This window comes from Pteronotus mesoamericanus, unplaced genomic scaffold, assembly GCF_021234165.1.
Source record: "Pteronotus mesoamericanus isolate MK-2021 breed Mesoamerican mustached bat unplaced genomic scaffold, CSHL_Meso_final contig_105, whole genome shotgun sequence".
In the NCBI taxonomy this organism is placed as follows: domain Eukaryota; kingdom Metazoa; phylum Chordata; class Mammalia; order Chiroptera; family Mormoopidae; genus Pteronotus; species Pteronotus mesoamericanus.
In genome coordinates this window covers 16,380,116-16,401,002 of record NW_026555006.1, presented here as the reverse complement: position 1 = coordinate 16,401,002, position 20,887 = coordinate 16,380,116, and the positions used below count along the sequence as shown (strand labels likewise).

Here is a 20,887-nt window from a genome sequence, read left to right as displayed (position 1 = left end):
CAACTAAGCTACACCAGTCAGAGCCCTCCCTTGAGGTTTATTTAGTAATATTTTTTCTATTGAGAATAGCAGGGGTTTTTTAATATTTTTAAAACTATTTTAACTTCTTAGGAGAAAGGAAAATAGTGAAAATAGTTGCTTCTAAGAAAATAATTGATTTGAAATGTAAAAGAATTACTATTTTGAGATTCGCATACTTTAAAAAAGTCTTTAAAACTTTCCTGGATTAACCAAAATTCCAGGAGAGAAGAAAGGGGGAGAAGGAAGTTGAAAGTGCTTACAACTTTTTCCCCTTCCCTCAAATGTTTATCATATTTTTATGCTATATTAATAGGTAAAATCTCTGAAGAGCATAAGTGAACCTCATGTACAATTCCCCAATGTATAGTTTGTCTTTAAATATTCTTATTGTAATAATGCTTGGTGATCATAAAAATCTGTTTGAAGAACCAGGGATCTGTACATAGGATAAAAATGATTAAGGACAGGTCAGCCGCACTCCCCAGATTATGGCAAGAGAAGGTAAATTACTTAGTCTCTTTGTGCTTCATTTTCCTCACCATAGGGATGAATAATACTTTTTCATAGAGTTAATGTGAGGATAAAATATCACACATGTAAAGTGCACCAGCACATAGTACAATATCATTTTAGCTCTTAATGTTGTTGTGGCAGTGGCCAGAAAAGAGGTCACTTGTAGCATGTGTTTCAAAGATGCAGGTATTAACAGCCCCTGGTAAAGAGGAAAGATTTTTAAAGCATGGAGACCTTCAAAATTGCACTTAAGCTATTGTCAAAGGGTCATGGAGAATATAGTCAAAAACTCCTGTATTTTGTCTTGGTAGGAGCCACAAGATCCAGAGCTTGTGGAAGGGGTGGGGGGAGAGAGAGAGATTGAGAGAGAGAGACAGAGAAAGAGAGAGAGAGAGAGAGAGAGAGAAAGAAATGGGGCAACACTGATATAGGTGACTTTGAGGAGTGGGGGCTGGATTTATAAAGGAGAAAACCACCAGGTTTGCTGCCACATGCCTATAATGTGACTCCGTCTCTTATTTTTCTCTGTTAAGGAATTGATTTAAAATCTGCCCGGAAATTAGTAAGATCACATTCAGTTACGTTACATAGTCTGCCTGAAATAAACAATATTTAAATCTTATTAAGGATTGGAAAGAGTTTGGATTAAAGAGTTGCTGTCAATACTCTCATAATAGAGCTAGAAGCTGGACTTAGCTCCTGGCAGTAGCACTTCAGAGGTGTGAACTTGGTAAGTCATTTCACCTCTGAAATGGTTTTCTTTAGGGAAAAGGGGAAAGTACCTACCTAAAAAGTTGTTCAGATTTAGGTTGTTTATAGCTCTTGGAACAGAGATGCATTTTATATTATACTGTTATGTTAATGGAGAAAAGTTTTAAAATTATAATGATATAAACAGTTACCAAATAAACATGCTTGAATGTATTAACACTCAATTGACGTTAACACTCAATTTACCTTAACAGACGTTAATATTCTCAATTAATATCAATACTGTTAGTAAATGACAATTCGCTGACATTTCCCTTCCCTCATTGTACTTCTCAGCACACCCATACACTCATATCCTCTAAAATATTATTTCTTGAGCACATTTTACTAACATCTAAACCTTGGCTTGCAGAGCATTAATGGACAAGTTGGTTAACTCTAAAAAGTGTTTCTACAAACACTGCCTTTTCGAGGCTTGCCCAGTGTGTAGCTGGTGCTGCACTGCCAGGAGTTAAGTTTTAATTAAAGTTGCTGTCGCAAAACCGTGTTTCCAACCCAGGAAAGGCGCGCAAAACTCCGATAGTTCAAGTTGTCCTTGTGATTAATTCTGCTATCCAAGTTTACGTCCCTGCGAGAGAAAGCGTATTCTGCCTCACGTTAAAGTGTCGATTCACTATTGAGGGTACAGGAGGGCGACCCCAGTAACTGAGAAGCGAGGGACTTAAAACAGGTCGGGTCCTGCCTAGGTGAGGCCAGTGCAGCACCTGGGCAACCTTCTTAGCCCCAGAAGTTTGAGTCTCCAGTTCCAAGACGTGGAAGTCACCTTGACCCTCCCGGAGAGGTGGGGAAAGTTAGCCCCGGACCGGAGACCGAGAGAGTAAAATCAAAGATAGTACTTTCTAGAGAAAAATAAGCCGTCACGTTTTCCTGTTTTCGGCAGAGCTCAAGACTCCTCTGAGTTTAAGGGCGGTTTGAGCAGGTGGCAAGACTCCGCCCACCACAGCGCTTCTCCTCCCTTTGCTCCCCTGTTCCACGCCCTCCGGGAGGTCCCGCCTCTCAGGCGCGCGCGAAGAGTTGTCGCGCCGTGCATCCTGGGAATTGTAGTCCTGACTCCGGGTGCCACTTTAGTAGAAGCGACTCTAGCCTACCTACCCCATGGTACCGTGCGGCGCTGGCCGCTCCCGGATGTGTGCCTGACGCCGGAAGAGAAGACGGCCCCCCTCTCTCAGCCCGGCCATCTTGTGGGAAGACCTGAAGCAGGCGCTCTTGGCTCGGCGCGGCCCGCTGCAATCCGTGGAGGAACGCGCCGCCGAGCCACCATCATGCCTGGGCATTTACAGGAGGGCTTCGGCTGCGTGGTCACCAACCGATTCGATCAGTTATTTGACGACGAATCGGACCCCTTCGAGGTGTTGAAGGCAGCAGAAAACAAGAAAAAAGAAGCCGGCGGGGGCGGCGTCGGGGGCCCTGCGGCCAAGAGCGCAGCTCAGGCCGCAGCCCAGACCAACTCCAATGCGGCAGGCAAACAGCTGCGTAAAGAGTCCCAGAAAGATCGCAAAAACCCGCTGCCGTCCAGCGTTGGCGTGGCTGACAAGAAAGAGGAGACGCAGCCGCCAGTGGCGCTTAAGAAAGAAGGTAAATCTGCTAGAAGGTGGGGGAGACCCGGGATGAGGTAAGGAGCGGGGTGGACTTTCAGCTACCACTTGTCTCTTGAGTTCTCAGCGTCCGCTGGAGGTTTGCCGCCGGTTTCCTCATGTTTCTCCCACATGACAAAAGCCAGGTCCTGCGAGCGTGAAAGCCCCAAGTTCAAATCATCGCCTGCAAGGTTCCTGGAGCCACCCTCTTCCCGCCTCAGGTTCTAAGCGGAGGAGCGTGGTCCGTAGATGAGCCGCTCCTCAGCGTGCTCGTGGTCCTGGGAGGTTGTTGCCTTCCCGCCGGATCCTTCAGGCGAGCGTACGGACTGAGGTTACCGGGGAGCAGAGGGTCCCCCAGCTTCTTCCTGCTCAGCTCTCCCTCAGAGTGCTGCTTTGAGGTGCTGTCGTCTGTTTTGAGCTTCTGTCCTGCCATCTTGTCCCATGATGGCGCGGAGTACCTCACTGAAAAGCTGGGGGTCGGAGTTTACCCCATGCCCCTTCTCCGAGGTTACTAGATATTATGGGAGTACAACTGCTGTTTGAGGTGCCGCATGCGCTTTATTGTCCTCCCCCCAAGCTATTTTAAACTTAGTTGCTAGAGTTCGTTAAGCTGTTGGAAAGGAGAGAGGCTTAGCTACGTACATTCAGTTAAGCAGAAACGGGCATTCTGAATGAATTTTGGTTATTTCAGGAAATCCACGACCCTTTGTCCGACCTCCCGCACTCCGTGTTTCTTGTGTGGCTTGGCCCGGACCGCGTGGTGAAATGAGTGCAGAGGCTGTCACGGTGGCCCAAGCAGAGAGCCCTTTTGAGTCTCTTGCTTTTTCTCCGCGTGTGCGGGAAGCATGGACAGGAGTTCATTGGCGGGTAATTGCTGCTTCCATGTCACACTGTAAACTTAAACAGGAGTGTTTTAAGCTTGAATTTTGCGTTCTCGCTCATTGCAGGTTTGTCTTTTGTGGTGAACGAAAAAGCAGAGACAGCTGGAGACGAGAAAAAGCAAATGTGATAAGTAACAAATAGGTGTAGGACCAAAGCTCCGAATCTTGGTTGGTGTTGCATGTTGAAAGTTGAAGTTTCGCTTTACTGCCACGTGCTCCGGAAAGGAGTTGTTTCTCATTAGCTTTAGTTGAACTCGTTAGCATTCAACCAAGTTAAAAAAAAAAAAAAATCCAAACAGTTGTGTTAGGTATTGGTGTAGGATTGGGTGTTTTTTTTGTTTTTTGTGTGTGTGTGTGTGTGTGTGTGGTTTTTTTAAATGGAACTCTGAGGCTTGGAATGAAGATCCGAGAGGGTGAATAAAACAAAAGAAGTCTTGTATTAAAATTACAGGTTGGGAGAAACACAAGTTGGGGTATTAGAAAGCATGTATACATTGCATAAGCCATATATCTATTTTGTCAACTAAGCTTTATAGCAACCTGTAGCACAACTGAATAAACCATTTAATTTCTGTGTTAAGGAACACTGGGGCCTTGCCTGGCTTGTGTAACTGCTCAACTTTATGTCTTTGATTCCAAGACTAATTCCAAGAAAGCACATGAAAAAAATTGAGTCTGAAGTGTAAATCTAGAATGCACAAGGTGTGTTCACCCATTTTGAATGTTCGAAGGATGAAGCATGTCTGAAATGCCTCAGTTGTTTTTGGTAATAAGGCCCATTTTTGAAGTAAACTCTTACCTGGAAACTGGTATTTTTAAGTTACAGAAACCTGGGGAATTATTTCATAAATTTGTAACTAGGACTGAGTTTGTCATTCTCTAGTTTTTCCTTGGGAAATCTCCCATATTAGCTATCAACATTTTGCTTACATCAGTATTTCAGAGCACTCTTTTGATTTAAATTGCATAAAACAGAAATCTATAAATGAAGCAAAAATACCTGTTTTAGGATCCTGCTGTCATTTGATGTTCTGGGTATTGGAGGAGGATAGACCTGTAAACAGTATCTGCCTCTTGCTGTAGGAAGGATTGTTACCCTGATTGGTTCTGTGCCTTTGAAGATAGGTCCTGGTCTCCAGTGCTGGACATGCCCTAGACGTTTATAAGAATTAGCTTTGTAGCTTGTCTTTTGTCCGTTTGAAGAATTTGAGAAGTGACACCACAGAGTATCACTTAGTGTAGACCAAGGTGGGTATTATAAAAAATATTAAAAGCCTGGAATCTAGTGAGAATCAAGTGAGCTTGCAAGTGCAGATAAATACATCAAGAGAAGCAGGCATTTTTAAATGTCAATTATTGGGTGAATATATTTGGTAAGCTTTTTAGATTCTGTAAGCCTAATACTGAATATTGGGTGGGGAAGCAAGCCATTGTTTATTGGGTGTGTTTGGCTTGGATATCATTATAAAAGACTGGTTCCATAGCTCCACCCCAATACACTATACCTCTGACGAAATTTATTTAAAACGCTTTAGTGTAAGGTCTAACAGTGTGGCCTATCCTGAGAGTTTATGTGGAATGGACTTTAAAATTTCATTGAAGAGTTTGATACTGTTTTTTTCTAGTTATAAGCACCTGAACGATTGGGTGAATTGTTCTTAGAACCAGAGTGAATCAACTTAAGATCTTGTTTTAAAAAACAATTCCTCAACTACTTTTTGATTTTGTCATAAATTGTATGGGAATTATAGCATATCTGAAATATTACAGCCATAAATTTAACCATCAGCCTACTTACTGTTAAGGTCACCAGTAATGCATATTGGTAGCCTTTGTGGGCATTAGACAGTAACAGGAAAAAAGAAATAGAGGAGGAAATCAGTAAAATGTACTGGTATGAGCAAACCAAAAGAAAGGCTCTCCATCCTTAATAGTAAAATAACAGGCACTTCGTAGTTGTTACATAAGTTTTTTCATTAGGTGTAGTGTGTATGTATACACAGACATATACACTAATAGAGAATGGTACTTTATTTGAAACTGTGGTGTAGTTCTAAATGCCATTTGTTTTCCTTTATATTTTGTAATTTCATAGAATTATCGGTCTTCTTATGTTATTGAGGTTTTTTTCCCCTCCAAATTATGTAAAACAAAACTGGCCTCTGTGCCTGCCTGCCCATCCCCTGCACCATCCCCCCCCACCCCACCCCCCGCCCCCGTCCCACCCATCCTTATCTGGGGGATATATGTGGATTTGCTTGGTTATTAATTATGACTGGCTACTGGTGTTGCCTTTGGTGTCTTTAAACCCAGGCTTTGTCATTTGCCTAAAATTTCTTTAAATTTAGAATTTTAAATTAAGACACTGGAATTTTGAAAAGTGAGAGGAATGATGGCTTCCTACCCAGATGACTTCAAGTCAGTTGCAGAGAATGCTTTGAGGGGGGATGACTTGGCAAACTAGATAGAAGTTTGAAACGTTATTGTCATTATATAGGAGTTTCTCTAAAGTACTTCATTCCACTTTAGAGATGCCCAATGTTTGCGTTTAAGTACTGGTTAGTGGACCCATTGATTAGCAACATTTCTTTTTCTTTGAAGTCTAGGCCTAAATTTTTTTGTGTTGCAAAAATAATTTGCTTATGCTGGTTATCATTTTAGGAATAAGACGTGTTGGAAGAAGACCTGATCAACAACTTCAGGGTGAAGGGAAAATAATTGATAGGAGACCAGAAAGGCGACCACCTCGTGAACGACGATTTGAAAAGCCACTTGAAGAAAAGGGTGAAGGAGGAGAATTTTCAGTTGATAGGCAAGATTTTTTTTTTTTTTTTAATTCATGTTTTGTCAGTTAATAGAGTTACATCTTAGCACAAAGATATAAATTGGTCGTTGTCGGGTGGCAGTGTGGCTGGTTATGTTTATTAGTTTTTCAAATGAACATCTGAATGTGTGCATTGTTATATTTCAGACTGCGATAATAGTTTTTAGTGTTCGACTTCAATATTTCTTGTAGTGAAACACTTGATTGAATTGATAGACAATTTCTTTTCCTTGCTATCTCCAGATGTGAACAGGAAGGTTCTGTTGGGTTGTTTTACAGCAAAACAGATTACTCATTATGCAGGTTAGATTTAATTGTTAAGAGTATTGGTGAGTAGCAATTTTACTGGATTATAATGTGAAATGAATAACAAAAAGTATATGCTCTAGCAATAAGTTTTAGGCAATGTAAAAATAATTCTTTTGTTTTGGGGGTAGCTTCTTAGTTGTTTGGATTTCCTTTATGTGTTTAAAAATAGACTTATTTTGAGTTTTTCTAAAATGTGTTTAACCATTGGCTTATGAGCCAATAAACGTATTCCTCTAATTTTGAGCCCTTTGAATTTCCCTGTTCTTTCCTCTGGAAACCTGGGACATATATAACGTTCTTTATTGTTGTAGACCGATTATCGACCGGCCTATGAGAGGCCGTGGTGGTCTTGGAAGAGGACGAGGAGGCCGTGGACGTGGAATGGGCCGAGGAGATGGATTTGATTCTCGTGGCAAACGAGAATTTGATAGGCATAGTGGAAGTGATAGATCGTAAGTCTTATATTGGTTATTATATTTTTAGATTTGAGTCTTCTTCTTTAATAAAACAAAATTTGAATTTCTAGAACTAAAGAGTATTATGTTAACTCAGTTTTGTTAGTTCTTTCTCACATTACAGTGGCCTGAAGCATGAGGACAAACGCGGAGGTAGCGGATCTCACAACTGGGGAACTGTCAAAGATGAATTAACGTTGGTATTCTGATTTTTAAAAATAATTTTAATAAAATTGATCCTATACCTTACTAGAAGTTCGCCTGTAACTGTTAAATTTTATTTGTCCCTGGGAAAAGAATGGAATAGCTCTCATCTTAGAGTTTTTTTCTGTACAAGATAATGTCTTGTTGGATATGTTTAGATTATAATGTAACAAGTGACTAGTTTTCTATATTTCAATACATGTGATGCCAGTTTTTCTTTTCATATGGGTACATAGATTTTCCTGAAACCCTACATTGAAGTTATTGGAGTATTCTGATTTTCTGTGACTTTAATAGTTTGTAGCTAATGACCCTTCTAGTCACTACAAAAATTTGATACGCCAGTGAGGATTTGTTTTAAAACTAACTGTCCTGTCCTACTACTTTTTGAGTAAAAGTACTATAACTTCAGTCAGTATACATTTTAAAACCATTTTATTTTAAAGGTTTATTGGAGTGTAAATTTAGTAGAAAAAGACTTTTAGGGAATGTATGGATTTTAAAATATTTTTATATACAGAATTCTTCAGCTACATGTAAATGGACCTAGATGCCTTTCTTTTTCTTTCTTTCCTTAGAGAGTCCCCAAAATACATTCAGAAACAAATATCTTATAATTGCAGTGACTTGGAGCAATCAAATGTGACTGAGGAAACACCTGAAGGTGAAGAACATCCAGTTGCGGACACTGAAAATAAGTAAGTGGTTTTATATATAATGATAATGCTTAATCACTGAAATCAGGTTTGTTTTTTTTTTTACCAAGAAACCCTGTATAGGTTTAATGCTGATGTTTGCTGGCTTTTGTAACAGGAGAAACTTTTATTGTACCCCAACCCCTCAAATAGTATCTATGTAGAGGAGTGTTTTGCATGTGTATAAAATGGGCTCTAATGGTTTAAAAAATAGATATGGTGATTTTTATTTCAAATTACCATTGTTGTCCTAAGGAAGATACATAGTAAAAGCTATTAGCCCTATGCACAAAAATTAACTATTTTAACCTCAAAATAGAGAAAAGGAATAAGATGCCATGCATTTTATTTTACCTCGCTAACCTTACTTGATAGAGATAATGAAAGTAGATATGTAACTAATGGATAATTCAAGTGGTAACTTTCCAGAGTCATCGAATAGGTGAGAACTAAAATCTGACATTGCAGGTGAGGGGGGTTTAAATTAGAGGAAATGGTTGAAATAAAAGTAGTAGTAGTTAGAACTCATAGTGTAAAGTACTTCGGACTCTTAACTATACAGATTTTAATCTTTTTCATTTTCTGAGATTTTTAGGTAGAAGACTTGATTTTAAAGTTTTTGTTTATTCAAGGGTAGGAGAGTTTTACAGCTTCAAGTTAAAGTGCCAGAAATAAGTTAATGCCTTCCTTTAGTTTCCACCAACTGAAGCAGAAATTATATGTCAGTCATTTCTTATAGTATTGTGGTATAAAGTCTTACATTATAGATTGTTTAGGTCAGTAATTTTTAACCAGGGCATATTTCAATCAATCAGGGGGGAGATGCTTTTCTAAACTTTGCTTTTTCTTCAGGGAGAATTGCTCTTACAGTGAACCACTGTTAATGACTGCAGTGTCATATTCCATGGGTTTGTCAGAATAAGGAATAAGAGATTTGCTATTGGAGAGAGTAGAAAAAAAATACGTAGTGTTAAGTGATGTGTTGAACTTAGGGTAATGTGATTCATTTATATGAAACTATATGGAATCATAATTTTGTTTGATAAACAGTGAAATTGTGGTGGATGAATTAAATGAGCCTTAGGTAATATTAAGTACTTCACAGTACTCAACACAACTGTTACTCCTTTAATAAAGAGCCCATGTTTAAATCGCCTAAGTGTGACCTGCAAAGATTATAAATGTCTACCAGAAGGAAGTCACATATTATTGAAAGCAAATCCTTAACTCAAGACCCAGGAATGAAATTGAGGGCATTTGGTATAATGAGAATGCTGATGACATTAGAACAGTCTGCAGAGTAGGGGAAAATCTGAACATAGTATCGTATCTTGTATATGGAAATACTAATTTAAGAAACAGTTTGGTTGGCTGTGACTCCCTTTTAATATATGGTTTCCAGACCTTTTGTTTTGCCTCACTTGATCCTTAACAAGTCCTTGAAGGTAGGTGTCATAGTTCCATGTGATACAGTGTGCCAAGTTACATTCTTGGCTGTGTCACAGCTTGTGAGAGTAATTGTTATAGTTTTCTCATTTGTAAACTGGTAGCTGGGCCTGATAGCCAGATCTCATCGATTCAATGTAAACTTGAAGTTTTAAGATAGGATTTATCAAACAGTACAGAGTAGCATGGAAGGGGGAGATATTTGAGCTCTAAAGGTAATTGAATCACCTGCTATCTTTGGAAAGAAGCAGAGCTCCCAAAATAGCATTACTTGTTTGGTGACTATTGGAAATTGAGATTAGACAAAAATAATGGATTTCTACGCCCACGCTTGCTTTCTGCAAAAAGGAGAAATGATAATATATAAGAGTAACCTGAAAATTATATTTGGAAATAGCTACTTTAGTATTAAGTATTGAAACCAATGTGTTTGTGGAGAGATTCATTTCTAGTGAAACCTCACTCTCCTGTCTACACACAGGTTGGTTTGAAACTTGGATTATGTAGAATCTAAAGTTTGTATAAACCTGGCTTTTAAAGTTTTTGTTTTGCCTTAAGTGTTGCTAAAATAAAGGATAGGGGAACAATTCTTCTGTATTCTAGAATATGGAGCTTGGTTTCACAGGCATCCTAGATGAGTACCTTCATACATGTTTTGAATTATGTATTATGGAAATTAGAAATGGTTTTTTAAGAGAAGCTAGGCCAAAGCTTTTAATTATGTAAGGATACGGTTTTAAAACAAAATGTGGTTTTAAGAGATGTGTTTTAGGTTTGGTGAAGTCAGTTCCCAGTTGTATTACTGATAGATGATCCTTTAAAAGTTTGCGAAGATGAGTTGTATTTTTCTCAGTTACCTGTACTTTCAGTAATTCAACAAGCATTGAGTTCCTGGTATCTACTAAATTACATGTTAGGCTTTGGGTTACAAAAATGATGATCCGTCACCTAAGTAATACAGATTTTTCTCAGCCATCTACTGGGTGTAAAATTTAAGCATCTTTTCACAGAGAAAACGAAGTTGAAGAAGTAAAGGAAGAGGGTCCAAAAGAAATGACTTTGGATGAGTGGAAGGCTATTCAAAATAAGGACCGGGCAAAAGTAGAATTTAATATCAGAAAACCAAATGAAGGTGCTGATGGGCAGTGGAAGAAGGGATTTGTTCTTCATAAGTCAAAGAGTGAAGAGGTAAGTTTTGTGGCACTTGAAAATTTTTAGAGTTACCTTGAATTGTATTTATCATTTTTGGTTTAAAATTTCTGTGTATAAAAAAAGAAAAGCTTTACTTGGGATAGAATCGTTTGGGACGGATTCGTTGCTCAAAACGGAAAATAAACTGCATTCCCATATATTCCAAGAAATTTAGTCTTCCTATCAATCCATAATTATAGTCAATGTGGTAGTTCTTCCCCCCCATAAAAAGCTGTCAGTCAGTTGTTTATCGTGCAATTACTATGCTTTAGAAATAGAGTGTTTTCAAAGTTGTGATATTTTTAAAAATCTTTCCTAACTGGTAATCATTCAAGGACTCGTATTAGATTGTAATTGTGTATTTGCGTTTTCATGTGGCTTAACCTAAAATAAAATGAGTGGCTTCATTTAGTGTTCAGTTTTTGAAACTGTCTCCCTGTATATAGAATGGTCAGGACTCTTCAATAGGAGGTAGTACCGTTCTTTATTTAGGAATGATGTAAAGATCAGATAATTGATTCATAGGTTTCCTTTACTTACAAAACATGGAAACTAATGAGAAAGACATATTGGTAGCTTTTGATTTGCCAGCTTCTATTTAAGCTTTGGGAGATACTCCTTTTTTTTTTTTTTTTTTTTTTTTAAAGACGTTATTTATTTTTAAGAGGGGAAAGGAGGGAGAAAGAGGGAGAGAAACATCAATGTGTGGTTGCCTCTCATATACCCCCTATTGGGGACCTGGCCCAAAACCCAGGCGTGTGCCCTGACTGGGAATTGAACCAGCAACCCTTTGGTTCACAGGCTGGTACTCAATCCAGTGAGCCAAACCAGGCAGGGCGCTTTGGGGTATATTCTTAGAGGAATGTCCCATTGCTATATCCTCTTAGGGCTTGTGTAAATACGAGATTTTAGTCATAAAGTCCAATTGAACTGTTACGACAACCTGTAATAAAAAGATTCAGTAGGGTCTTACTACATTTTAATTTTCTAAAAATGTAGCTGTGATACAAACGTGGAAACATTTTGAAATAGAACAGGTTAAAGAGACTTAAAATATTTTTCTAGTTTTAGAGGTGATTTTTAAAAATATTGAGTCTATAAAAATAGCATAGATGAGGACATTGTCTCCTAAGTGTCAAGTCCTCTAGGAAAAAAAATTGGGTTTCTTAAAACAACTTTTGGCTATTTTTTTAGTTTCTGCAGATGCAGTTGTTTTGTGTATCTCGTAAAACAAATAGGATTCCTGATTAAGGAACATTGAAAGTTCACCTTGGGGAGATTGTTCATTTGAACTAATTATTAAACTATTTAGATTAATATGAAAAAGATTTATTGGTCACCTTTGAGACGATTACTCTTAACTGTTTTTGGGATCCTGGCATAACTTTTCTCCAGAACAAGACATGTACAAAACTCTGATACAAGTTTAGGTGATTTGTTAGTACCCTGAAGCCTCTTCATGCGTTTTATAGACATCAGGTTAGGTATCCCAGTTTTAAGTAAGGTAATGTATGAGAAGTTTTTGAAAATTATAAAATGTGGAATTGGTTATGAATAACTTTGAAACCAGGACATGTCAAGCTACATTTATAAGCTTTGCCAGTTTAATCTTACTGGTTACCTTAAAGGTAAGAGATGTTTCCTGAATATCCAGACTTCCCTTTATGTTATTGTAGTAAAAGCTTTTAGGCTGTTTCAGTAGTATATCAACTTAGACTTTTTTTGCTTTTGTGTTCTAGGAACTTGTAAAAACTTTTGATGAATAAATTGCCATTGTTGTAGAATAGCAAACATATATAAATTAGACAACTAGTATATATAATTGACTGTAATTTGCTAGTGGTTTTTGTGGATTTACATTTATTTTTTAGGCTTCTTTAAAATGAAGAACTTTCTGTTGCTTTTAAATTAGGTTGATCTGACACTAATTTAATTCAGGTACTAGATGACATTTAATTCAGGTACTAGATGATTAAAGGGGTAAAAACATGGATATAAATACATTTATTTGTACTTTAAGGGTAGTTATTAATATCTATAAAATAGGATATTTAGAAAGAACATAGTAATATTTTTCTAGGTAATACGAAAATTAAAATGTGTGTAGAAACATGTATGTAAAATAAAATAGGAAAACATACTTTAATGTAGTATAAGAGAAGTTTCCAACCTGGAGATTAACTCATTTATTCCAGACATACATGAAGAAATAAGGCGTTAAGTAGTATAAAATTCTCTGGTCTTTTTGCAGACTGGGTCATGGGGCTTATTATATAAATACAAAATAGAATCTGGATTTCACAAACATGATTGCATTTTTAAGATGGTTCCTTTGGTGTGTGTAAGGCATGGTTTTGTTTGGGCACAGCTTTTCAAGGTTCCCTTATGTAAAGTTGTGATTCACTTGAATATGTAGCTCTCCAGTTTATGTGAAAGAACATATAAAAGTTGTGTATGATCAGAATAGCATTCTAAGAAGTTTATGTATTATTTCTTAACCCATGGTTGGAAGAATATAGAGCAAAAGTTTAATTTATAAAGTCATTCAGGATTATGCGCTCTGTCCATGTCTTTATCAGGGGGTCCAAATTAGGGGTATCCTAATCCCCTGTCAGATTCCTTTATGGGGAATCCTAAACTGAAAGGCTTATTAAATGTACTGCTAAAGATTATAATTCATTAGGTTTGAGATGGGCCCTGGCCACTTGAGTGGTTTGATTATATACCTCTAATTGAGACTTGCCCGTATCACGTGTAATTTCAAGATAGGGGAATAGAAAAGAGATAAAAGTTGAAAGGAATTCTTCCTCAAGATCACTATGGCTGATCCCATAGTTTGCTAATTGCCTGTAGTGGTGTTGATATGTTTGTTCACATAAAGTACAGGTTGGATTTTTGGTCTTTAAGAAGAAAGCTCATTTAGAAATTTGCAACATTACTTTTCTGGTAATCACCCAATGGCCTTTACTTAAATATTTAGGCTCATGCTGAAGATTCAGTTATGGATCATCATTTCCGGAAGCCAGCAAATGATATAACGTCTCAGCTGGAGATCAATTTTGGAGACCTTGGCCGCCCAGGACGTGGTGGCAGGGGAGGACGAGGTGGCCGTGGGCGTGGCGGACGTCCAAACCGTGGCAGCAGGACTGACAAGGTAAATTTTAAAGACTTCTTTTGCCCTTTTAAGTAATTGGATGACCTCCTGGTAAATTCACTGCTCCATGTCCTTTTGGGCTCATACGCAGAAGGAAAAAGGGGTAGACATATCTTTAAGAAACTACATTTTAGGACCTGGCCAGGTAGCTCAGTTGGTTAGACTAGAGCATCATCCTGATACGCCAAGGTTGTGGGTGTCATCCCTGGTCAAGGCACACACAAGTATCGACCAATGAATGCGTAAATAAGTAGAACAACAAATCAGTGTTTCTCTCCCCCTTCCACTTCTACCTCTCTCTAAAATGAATTAAAACGCGCGCGCGCACACGCACACACTACATTTTAGATTGTATTTTTGTTTCAAGCACTAAAACAACTGTTTGAATGGTACTGCCAGTAGAATGGAATTTATCACCCTTTATTTGGTGCTGTCATGGTGCTATGCTAGGCATCTTATGTGCTAAAATAAATCATTTGATTCTTTTTATTATGTTGACAACCCCATTTTACAGAAAAGGAATTTAGCTACAGGAACTCTGTAGCTGGGTCTGTATGTGTGGCAGGGTCTACCTGAAATGCCAACTACATCCTTTGCCTTGACTCATACTGCTTTTTAGGTCTCACCTTAAAATAGCCTTTGTGTCCATTGCATAATTGTGTGAAACCCACTAGATGATAGTGAAGAGAGCACTTTTTTAGTTCTTGAATTTTTTAAAAAATATTTTTTATATATATATATATATTTTTTTTTTTTTTTTTTTTTACTAGATTTGTCACGTAAGAGCTGGGGTTCATTTTTGGCCTAATTTTTGTAACCTTTGATGCCTTGCACAGTGTGTAACAATAAATTGTTATGAAACATTTTTATACAAGCCCTAGTAATTGATAGATTTGAGCTCTGATCTGTCTGATGCCAAAGTTCATGCTTTTAACATGTATTTATTACTAAAATAAATTATTAAAGGAAACCTTTTGGTTAGTTCACTATGGTATAATGTCCTCCTCAGTTCTCAACATCTCATAACAAATTGGGGGACCCACTTGATTGATTGGTTCTTCCAGTGTTTGGTAATAGTGGTAACGTCAATATTACAGATTTTATGGTCAACAGTATCAGTGTAGTGGTCTGGTTTGTTTCTGTTTCTTCCTCTGATATCAGGTGTTTTTAACAGCCAATGTGTATATATGATCCTTTTCAATACTTCTGCGGGGGGGGGGGGGTGTTATTTCTATGTTGTAAATAGCAGTTGGCAATTGGGTCCCATTCTAAATTCTAACATTGATGAATGTGTGCTGCTTAAATAATTGTTTCTTAGCCTGCCTTCAAATTGATATCCTCCTCATATAGCAAGTGAGGAAAATATAGAAATACTTAACAAAAAAGTAAGAATCTACATACATACCCTATATGAATTTACTTGTGTGATTTATTAGAAAAATAAAATAACCCATGCTGCTACTAGGGAATTTTCCTATGTCTTGATAGAAATTTAGGACAAGACTCACTGCAAGTATTTGTAGTGCTAGTCTGATCCAAAATTTTGCCTTTAAGTAAAAAGTTTGGCACATTTTAACTTCAAAGTTCTTTAGAGTTCTGTGTCTAAATGTAGACCCTGGCAAAGTTTGAGAATTACTAATTTTGGTTTTTTTCTTTTTCAGTCGAGTGCTTCTGCTCCTGATGTAGATGACCCAGAGGCTTTCCCAGCTCTGGCTTAACTGGATGCCATAAGACAACCATGGTTCCTTTGTGGACCCTACTTCTCTGAGGTTTTGCATGCTTAAGGATCCCAACCAACTAAGAAGTTTAAAAAAAAAAAAAAAGACTCATTCATACCATTCACACCTACAGACTGAATTTTATCTGGTTTGAAAATGAACTTCTCTCGCTACACAGAAGTAACAATATGGTAGTCAGTTTTGTATTTAGAAGTGTATTGGTAGCAGGGATGTTTTCATAATTTTCAGAGATTATGCATTCTTCATGAATATTTTGTATTGCTGCTTGCAAATATGCATTTCCAAACTTGAAATATAGGTGTGAACATGTGTACCAGTTTAAAGCTTTCACTTCATTTGTGTTTTTTAATTAAGAATTTAATGTTCCCCCAGTTACAGACTGGTTTTAAATATTGGACATAATATCAGTTTTAGTACCTGCTTTGCATTTACACACATGGTCATCCGGGACATGTAAACTCTTGATTGTTAAAATTTATGCTGTGTGGAATACTAATGACTATGTATTTTAACTTAGTTTTAATATTTTCATTTCTGGGGAAATCTTTTTTCACTTCTCATGATCGCTGTTATATGCTGAATCTTTATATACAGAAATATGACTTGAACAAATTCAAAGCACATTGTTTATTAATCCTTCCTTGCATGGTTCATTAGGTTCAAATTATAATTGACAATTGGAACTATATTTTAAAATGTGTGAATTTCCCATTTTAAAAACCAAACTAGACTTCTTATTGTCTAGTAGTAAGATGTTTAAGCTACTTATTGTTGACGAACAAACACATCCTGTCAGGTGAAGTAGTTTTATGAGTGTTGGGCTTTTTGCTCTCCAGCAGGGTGGGTGTAACAAAGTTGATTTGGCTAAAGCATAATACTTAAACTGCGTCTGTCCATCGGTATGATTTGTGTGTATGAAAGGTCCCAAATCAAAATTGTACACCCATAATCAATGACCCTTTAACCCTTCCTGTTCTAAAGAAACCAAAGGGCACTGGTTAGTATGGTAAGATGTGGAAATGTGTTAATTTTTGGAATTTGGAAAGCAGACAGCTTTACTTTATAAGGTTGGAACAGCAGCACCATCCATGAAATATAAACCAAAAATCTTACTGTTTCTGAATTTCCTGTATTGCTATTAATTTTGGACTGTGCTACAGAAGGTGATAAGTTTCTTTTACCTCTTCCTCTATTAGAAAAATAGGTTAATGATGGATTCCTGAATGGGAGCGGCAGTGCACTTAGTAAAACATATATAGAGAGAATGATCAATAAACAGGTTTTCTAGGATTTTATTTTAGTCTGCCATATTTATTGATAAGCAGTAAAAAGGAATTTTACTTAGAGTTAAAAAAAAATTGTCACTAATTAATTTTCAGTAATTTTCTCCCTATGTGCAGTAATGTCCAGTTTTTTAAATATTGAAAATCTTAAATCATTAAATGTCTGCTGTTTGCTGATTAGTTCTTTCAATATACTTCTAAAAGAGAAATTGTACAGTACAAAAGTTAATCAGTTGAATTAGATTTATTAATCTAGTTATCTGCTAGTTTGATATCTTAGGAAGGAGGTAATTGATTTTAAATGATGAATAACTTGTGCTGGTGTTTTGGATCTTATGATGCTAAGCATGTTCTGTACTGGTGCTAATGTCTAATATGATTTTCTATTTACAAACATACCTGCTACCCAGAGGCAAGTATTAATTTAGTCCACATGGACTTTTGACCCCTCCTAATAGGTTAGTATGTTTGGACTTTTAAGTATCTTAACTCATTTCTGGATGTGTAACATGTTTATAAACCTTGATTTCTAGCAACATATAGAAAACACCTGTTAAACACTTCACAAGTTCCACTCACTGTCAGCCATTGCTGGCATTCTGTCACTAGAGTACACAGCAAGATCTGATATGTTGCAAGCTTTCCAGATAGCTTGAACTTTAAAAAGTTGGTCCATTAGTTGTATCTGGTGGATGTAAATTTGCCTCCTAGTTCACTTTGTGTCAAGAGCTTAAAACTGTGAACCTAACTTTCTTTTATTGGTGGGTAATGACTGAAAATAAAGATTTTATTTTCATGCTCACTTCTTAAAAGTCATAAAAACAATCAAATAGGAGCCCATTTATCGTTACGTGTTTTCTGACCTGGGTGTGCACCCCAAAAATAATGCTCACATTTCATTTTTCCTCTTACGCTTAGGGTTTGTTTATGTGGATGTGTAGGTTTTTGTTAAACCATGCTGTCTAATCTCATTTGGGAAGGATACCTGTTTTAATGAGTATTAGAGTTAGAAAGTTTAATTCTTACAAAATGAATTTCAAGGACTGGCCTTAAAAGTAGCAGTATTCTTAGCAGGTCACATTTTGAGTGCTGAGGTTCATGACACTGAATACCACGGTTTTCGGATTGGGGGGACACTAAAACAGTATAATACTCTAAAGAAAAACCCCTTAATGGATACAGATCTATAAATAATAATAGTGTCTCATTGAATGTTTTAATGAACTTTTATCTTGATGCTTTTAAGTGGGAATAATGCCAGAATTTCTTAAGATATTTTCAACTTGCATTGAAATGATTGGGATATGGTTTCTTTTTAGTTAAATACTATTTTGAGATCTGTGTGGAGTTGTGAAATATTTAAAAATGTGTCACTAGGTACTGTACATCTAGTTACTTCACTCATTTTTATTTTAAAAGTGGAAGTAGGGCACATCATCTCCAGGGTTGTAGACATATTTGGGGCTTAATTTTTGGCATGGCTTTGAAGGAAGTACATTAGGTATTCTGATTATTTTTCTAATTGCTAGAGAAGGATGCACTGAAATAGAAAATTGTTGTATTACTAGGGAGTTGCATACGAAAGTCCAAATATATATTGGACCAACAAGTATAAAAGGTTAAAAAAATCAGGAGAAATGTGAATCTGCTAGAACCTAGGCATATTTACTCAGTATTTAAGTAACTGGTATAACAAATTCGAAGCTCTCAGGTGCATGTAATTCTGCTTTTTAAAGAAAGTAACCAGAGGCTTTGAAGATAAATTCTAACCCACATATTTGTTAATTCTGCTGAAATTAACATGTAAATTAGTGTTTATGGAGCCTGGACCTTGAAAGTCAGATCTCCAAGTTAACTTTAGAAAATCCAGAACTTGATTACCATTATGCTTTGTAGAATATATCTAGTGACTGGACAGTAGTAAAATGGTCTCTAATCAAACCTCAGACCTAATAGTTGGTGAAGTAATTTTAACAACATATGTGAAATTGTCAGGTTTTATTGAGGTATACACTTAAGTGTCAGCTTTCAGGAGTTTGGGTTGTTACTTTTTGCTCAGTCTGGGTTAAACCTTGGACATGTTCTCTGGATTTGAGAAACTTGATTTTGAAGGTAGAAAAATGGGAAGTTTATATGAGAAGTGATTGGAACAACTTTCAGCCTGAGAAGGGATTCGCTAAATCAAAGAACGTAGTGAAAGAAAGATTGTAGTTTAAAGGATTGGAAGCTTAATTTCAGAAAGTAATATATAAAGCTATATTATTATTAAACCCATCAAGATTGTTGCCACATGAGAAAGTAGTAGAGTGGAAATGAGTGTCATTTAAGTGCTATAGCTAAGCCAGGGGTCAGCAGGTTTTCAGCTGTGGCTTGTTTCTGTACAGAGCATGAGCTAAGAATAGCTTCTAGATTTTTAAAGGGTTGAAAACAGAATTACAAAGATATATGTAGCCCACCAAGCTTAAAACATCTGGCCCTTTACAGAAAATGTTTACTGAATCTTGATCTAAGCTATTGCTCTTAGGTCAACATGAGCTCTTTTTAAAGTAAAAGTTGTACTTTAGATACAATCTAAATCATCCTACCCCATGGGAAGTTGTAAAATCAGAAGTATTTTAAAGCAAATTTTTGGCCTCTTCTATACTGAGAATAAGGGCCAAATATCTGGTAGCCACCTAGTAAAGATGGGCATGTTATTTTAGGGAAAGATTATGTAGCTTGTAACTTAAATATGTTCTCAGGAAGGCTGTTAAGGAAAGTATAAATTGGCAATAAAAACTTAATGTTCTGATTATAGTTGAATGATTCCTGGTTGGTGGCACTTCTCATCACTTAGTGCTAAAATTTTTCTATTGTGATTAATTTTTCCATGAGATGAGAATCTGAACATTTTGTAGGTGTAAGAAAACATGCCTGATGAGTAACTCCATAGGTTAAGCTGGGACAAGAGTGAATGGCTTCTGAGGACTACATTCCTTAGAGCTTTGTTAGGAGATCATCCATTTGGGCAGAGTTTAGCTTTTGTGCTGTTGATTACTTCTGTATTGAGTAACTGGGAGTCAGTTGTTCACTTCTAAATGGAAAGAAAGAAAAGATGAGCAATGGCCTCCACAAGTTAGAAAATAATTGACCAAATTGTTTTTGTTTGAGGTGTGTAGGAACTTAGTGTTTTAAATCAGTCAGCTTTGATCTTTTTGCTGCCCACTTGGGAGGGTGAGGCAGTTCCTGGTGCTGCTTGTATGTGTGTTCTAAAACCTTGTGTATGAAAGACAAAAGATACCTGGTGATAAAAAATGTCAGACAATTTTGTTTCATTATGGATTTTTAGAAACCTATTTAGGAGTAATTGATTCATATCAGGTAATGAGATTTTGCTTTGAACTGATCCTGCTGTGGCTTTCCTTGCTTAAATAGCTGTATTACTGGTATGGAAATGTGAGAAGTGAAAGGTTAATTAATATTCAGGACTTTGATATTTGTTCTTTGGTAAACTGAGTAGGGGAAATGGGAAGGAGCTTATTTTTAGGCATTACTGTTCAGGAACTTATAATTTGAAGAAATGTCATTGGTTTTCATCTACCTGGAATGAAGATTCCATATAAAGTGTCCAGTTGAACTCGGTTCTTCACATTTGACTGTTTAGAATTTTGTCCTATTGGACTGATTTTTTTGCTGAATCTAAGAAATTTAGGGAACTTTGCATGTTGGAATTCCTTGTTTCACACCTTGGGTGTCATAACCCATAGCGAAATGTTCCTTTGTTTGGCAGTCACACTGTGACAATAATAGACAAGAACATTTAAACATTTTGTGATTAGACTGCCAGG

General features: G+C 36.9%; 1 protein-coding gene across 4 annotated transcripts; it reads left to right on the top strand.

The window, feature by feature from the left end:
- Nucleotides 1-2,448: 2,448 nt before the first annotated feature.
- Nucleotides 2,449-17,862, top strand: SERBP1 (SERPINE1 mRNA binding protein 1). Of its 4 annotated transcripts, none has more exons than XM_054574488.1 (8): nt 2,449-2,880; nt 6,422-6,572; nt 7,205-7,345; nt 7,473-7,544; nt 8,131-8,250; nt 10,704-10,881; nt 13,865-14,038; nt 15,700-17,862. In XM_054574488.1, the coding sequence occupies exons 1-8, from the start codon at nt 2,568-2,570 to the stop codon at nt 15,754-15,756; spliced, it is 1,206 nt and encodes a 401-aa protein (XP_054430463.1). In that variant the 5' UTR covers nt 2,449-2,567; the 3' UTR covers nt 15,757-17,862. The 4 variants fall into 4 exon arrangements, with proteins under 4 accessions (XP_054430463.1, XP_054430475.1, XP_054430470.1 ...); XM_054574500.1 differs by having other exon boundaries at nt 2,450-2,880; nt 8,176-8,250; XM_054574495.1 differs by having other exon boundaries at nt 2,450-2,880; nt 7,455-7,544; nt 8,176-8,250.
- The last annotated feature ends 3,025 nt before the right edge of the window (nt 17,863-20,887 follow it).

Bases quoted from the DNA above. Each gene is read 5' to 3' on its own strand.
- SERBP1 (XM_054574481.1), top strand. From the start codon at position 2,568: ATGCCTGGGCATTTACAGGAGGGCTTCGGCTGCGTGGTCACCAACCGA. The intron at 2,881-6,421 runs GTAAATCTGCTA...TTATCATTTTAG, and splicing joins AGTGGCGCTTAAGAAAGAAG to GAATAAGACGTGTTGGAAGA. The intron at 6,573-7,204 runs GCAAGATTTTTT...TTATTGTTGTAG, and splicing joins GGAGAATTTTCAGTTGATAG to ACCGATTATCGACCGGCCTA.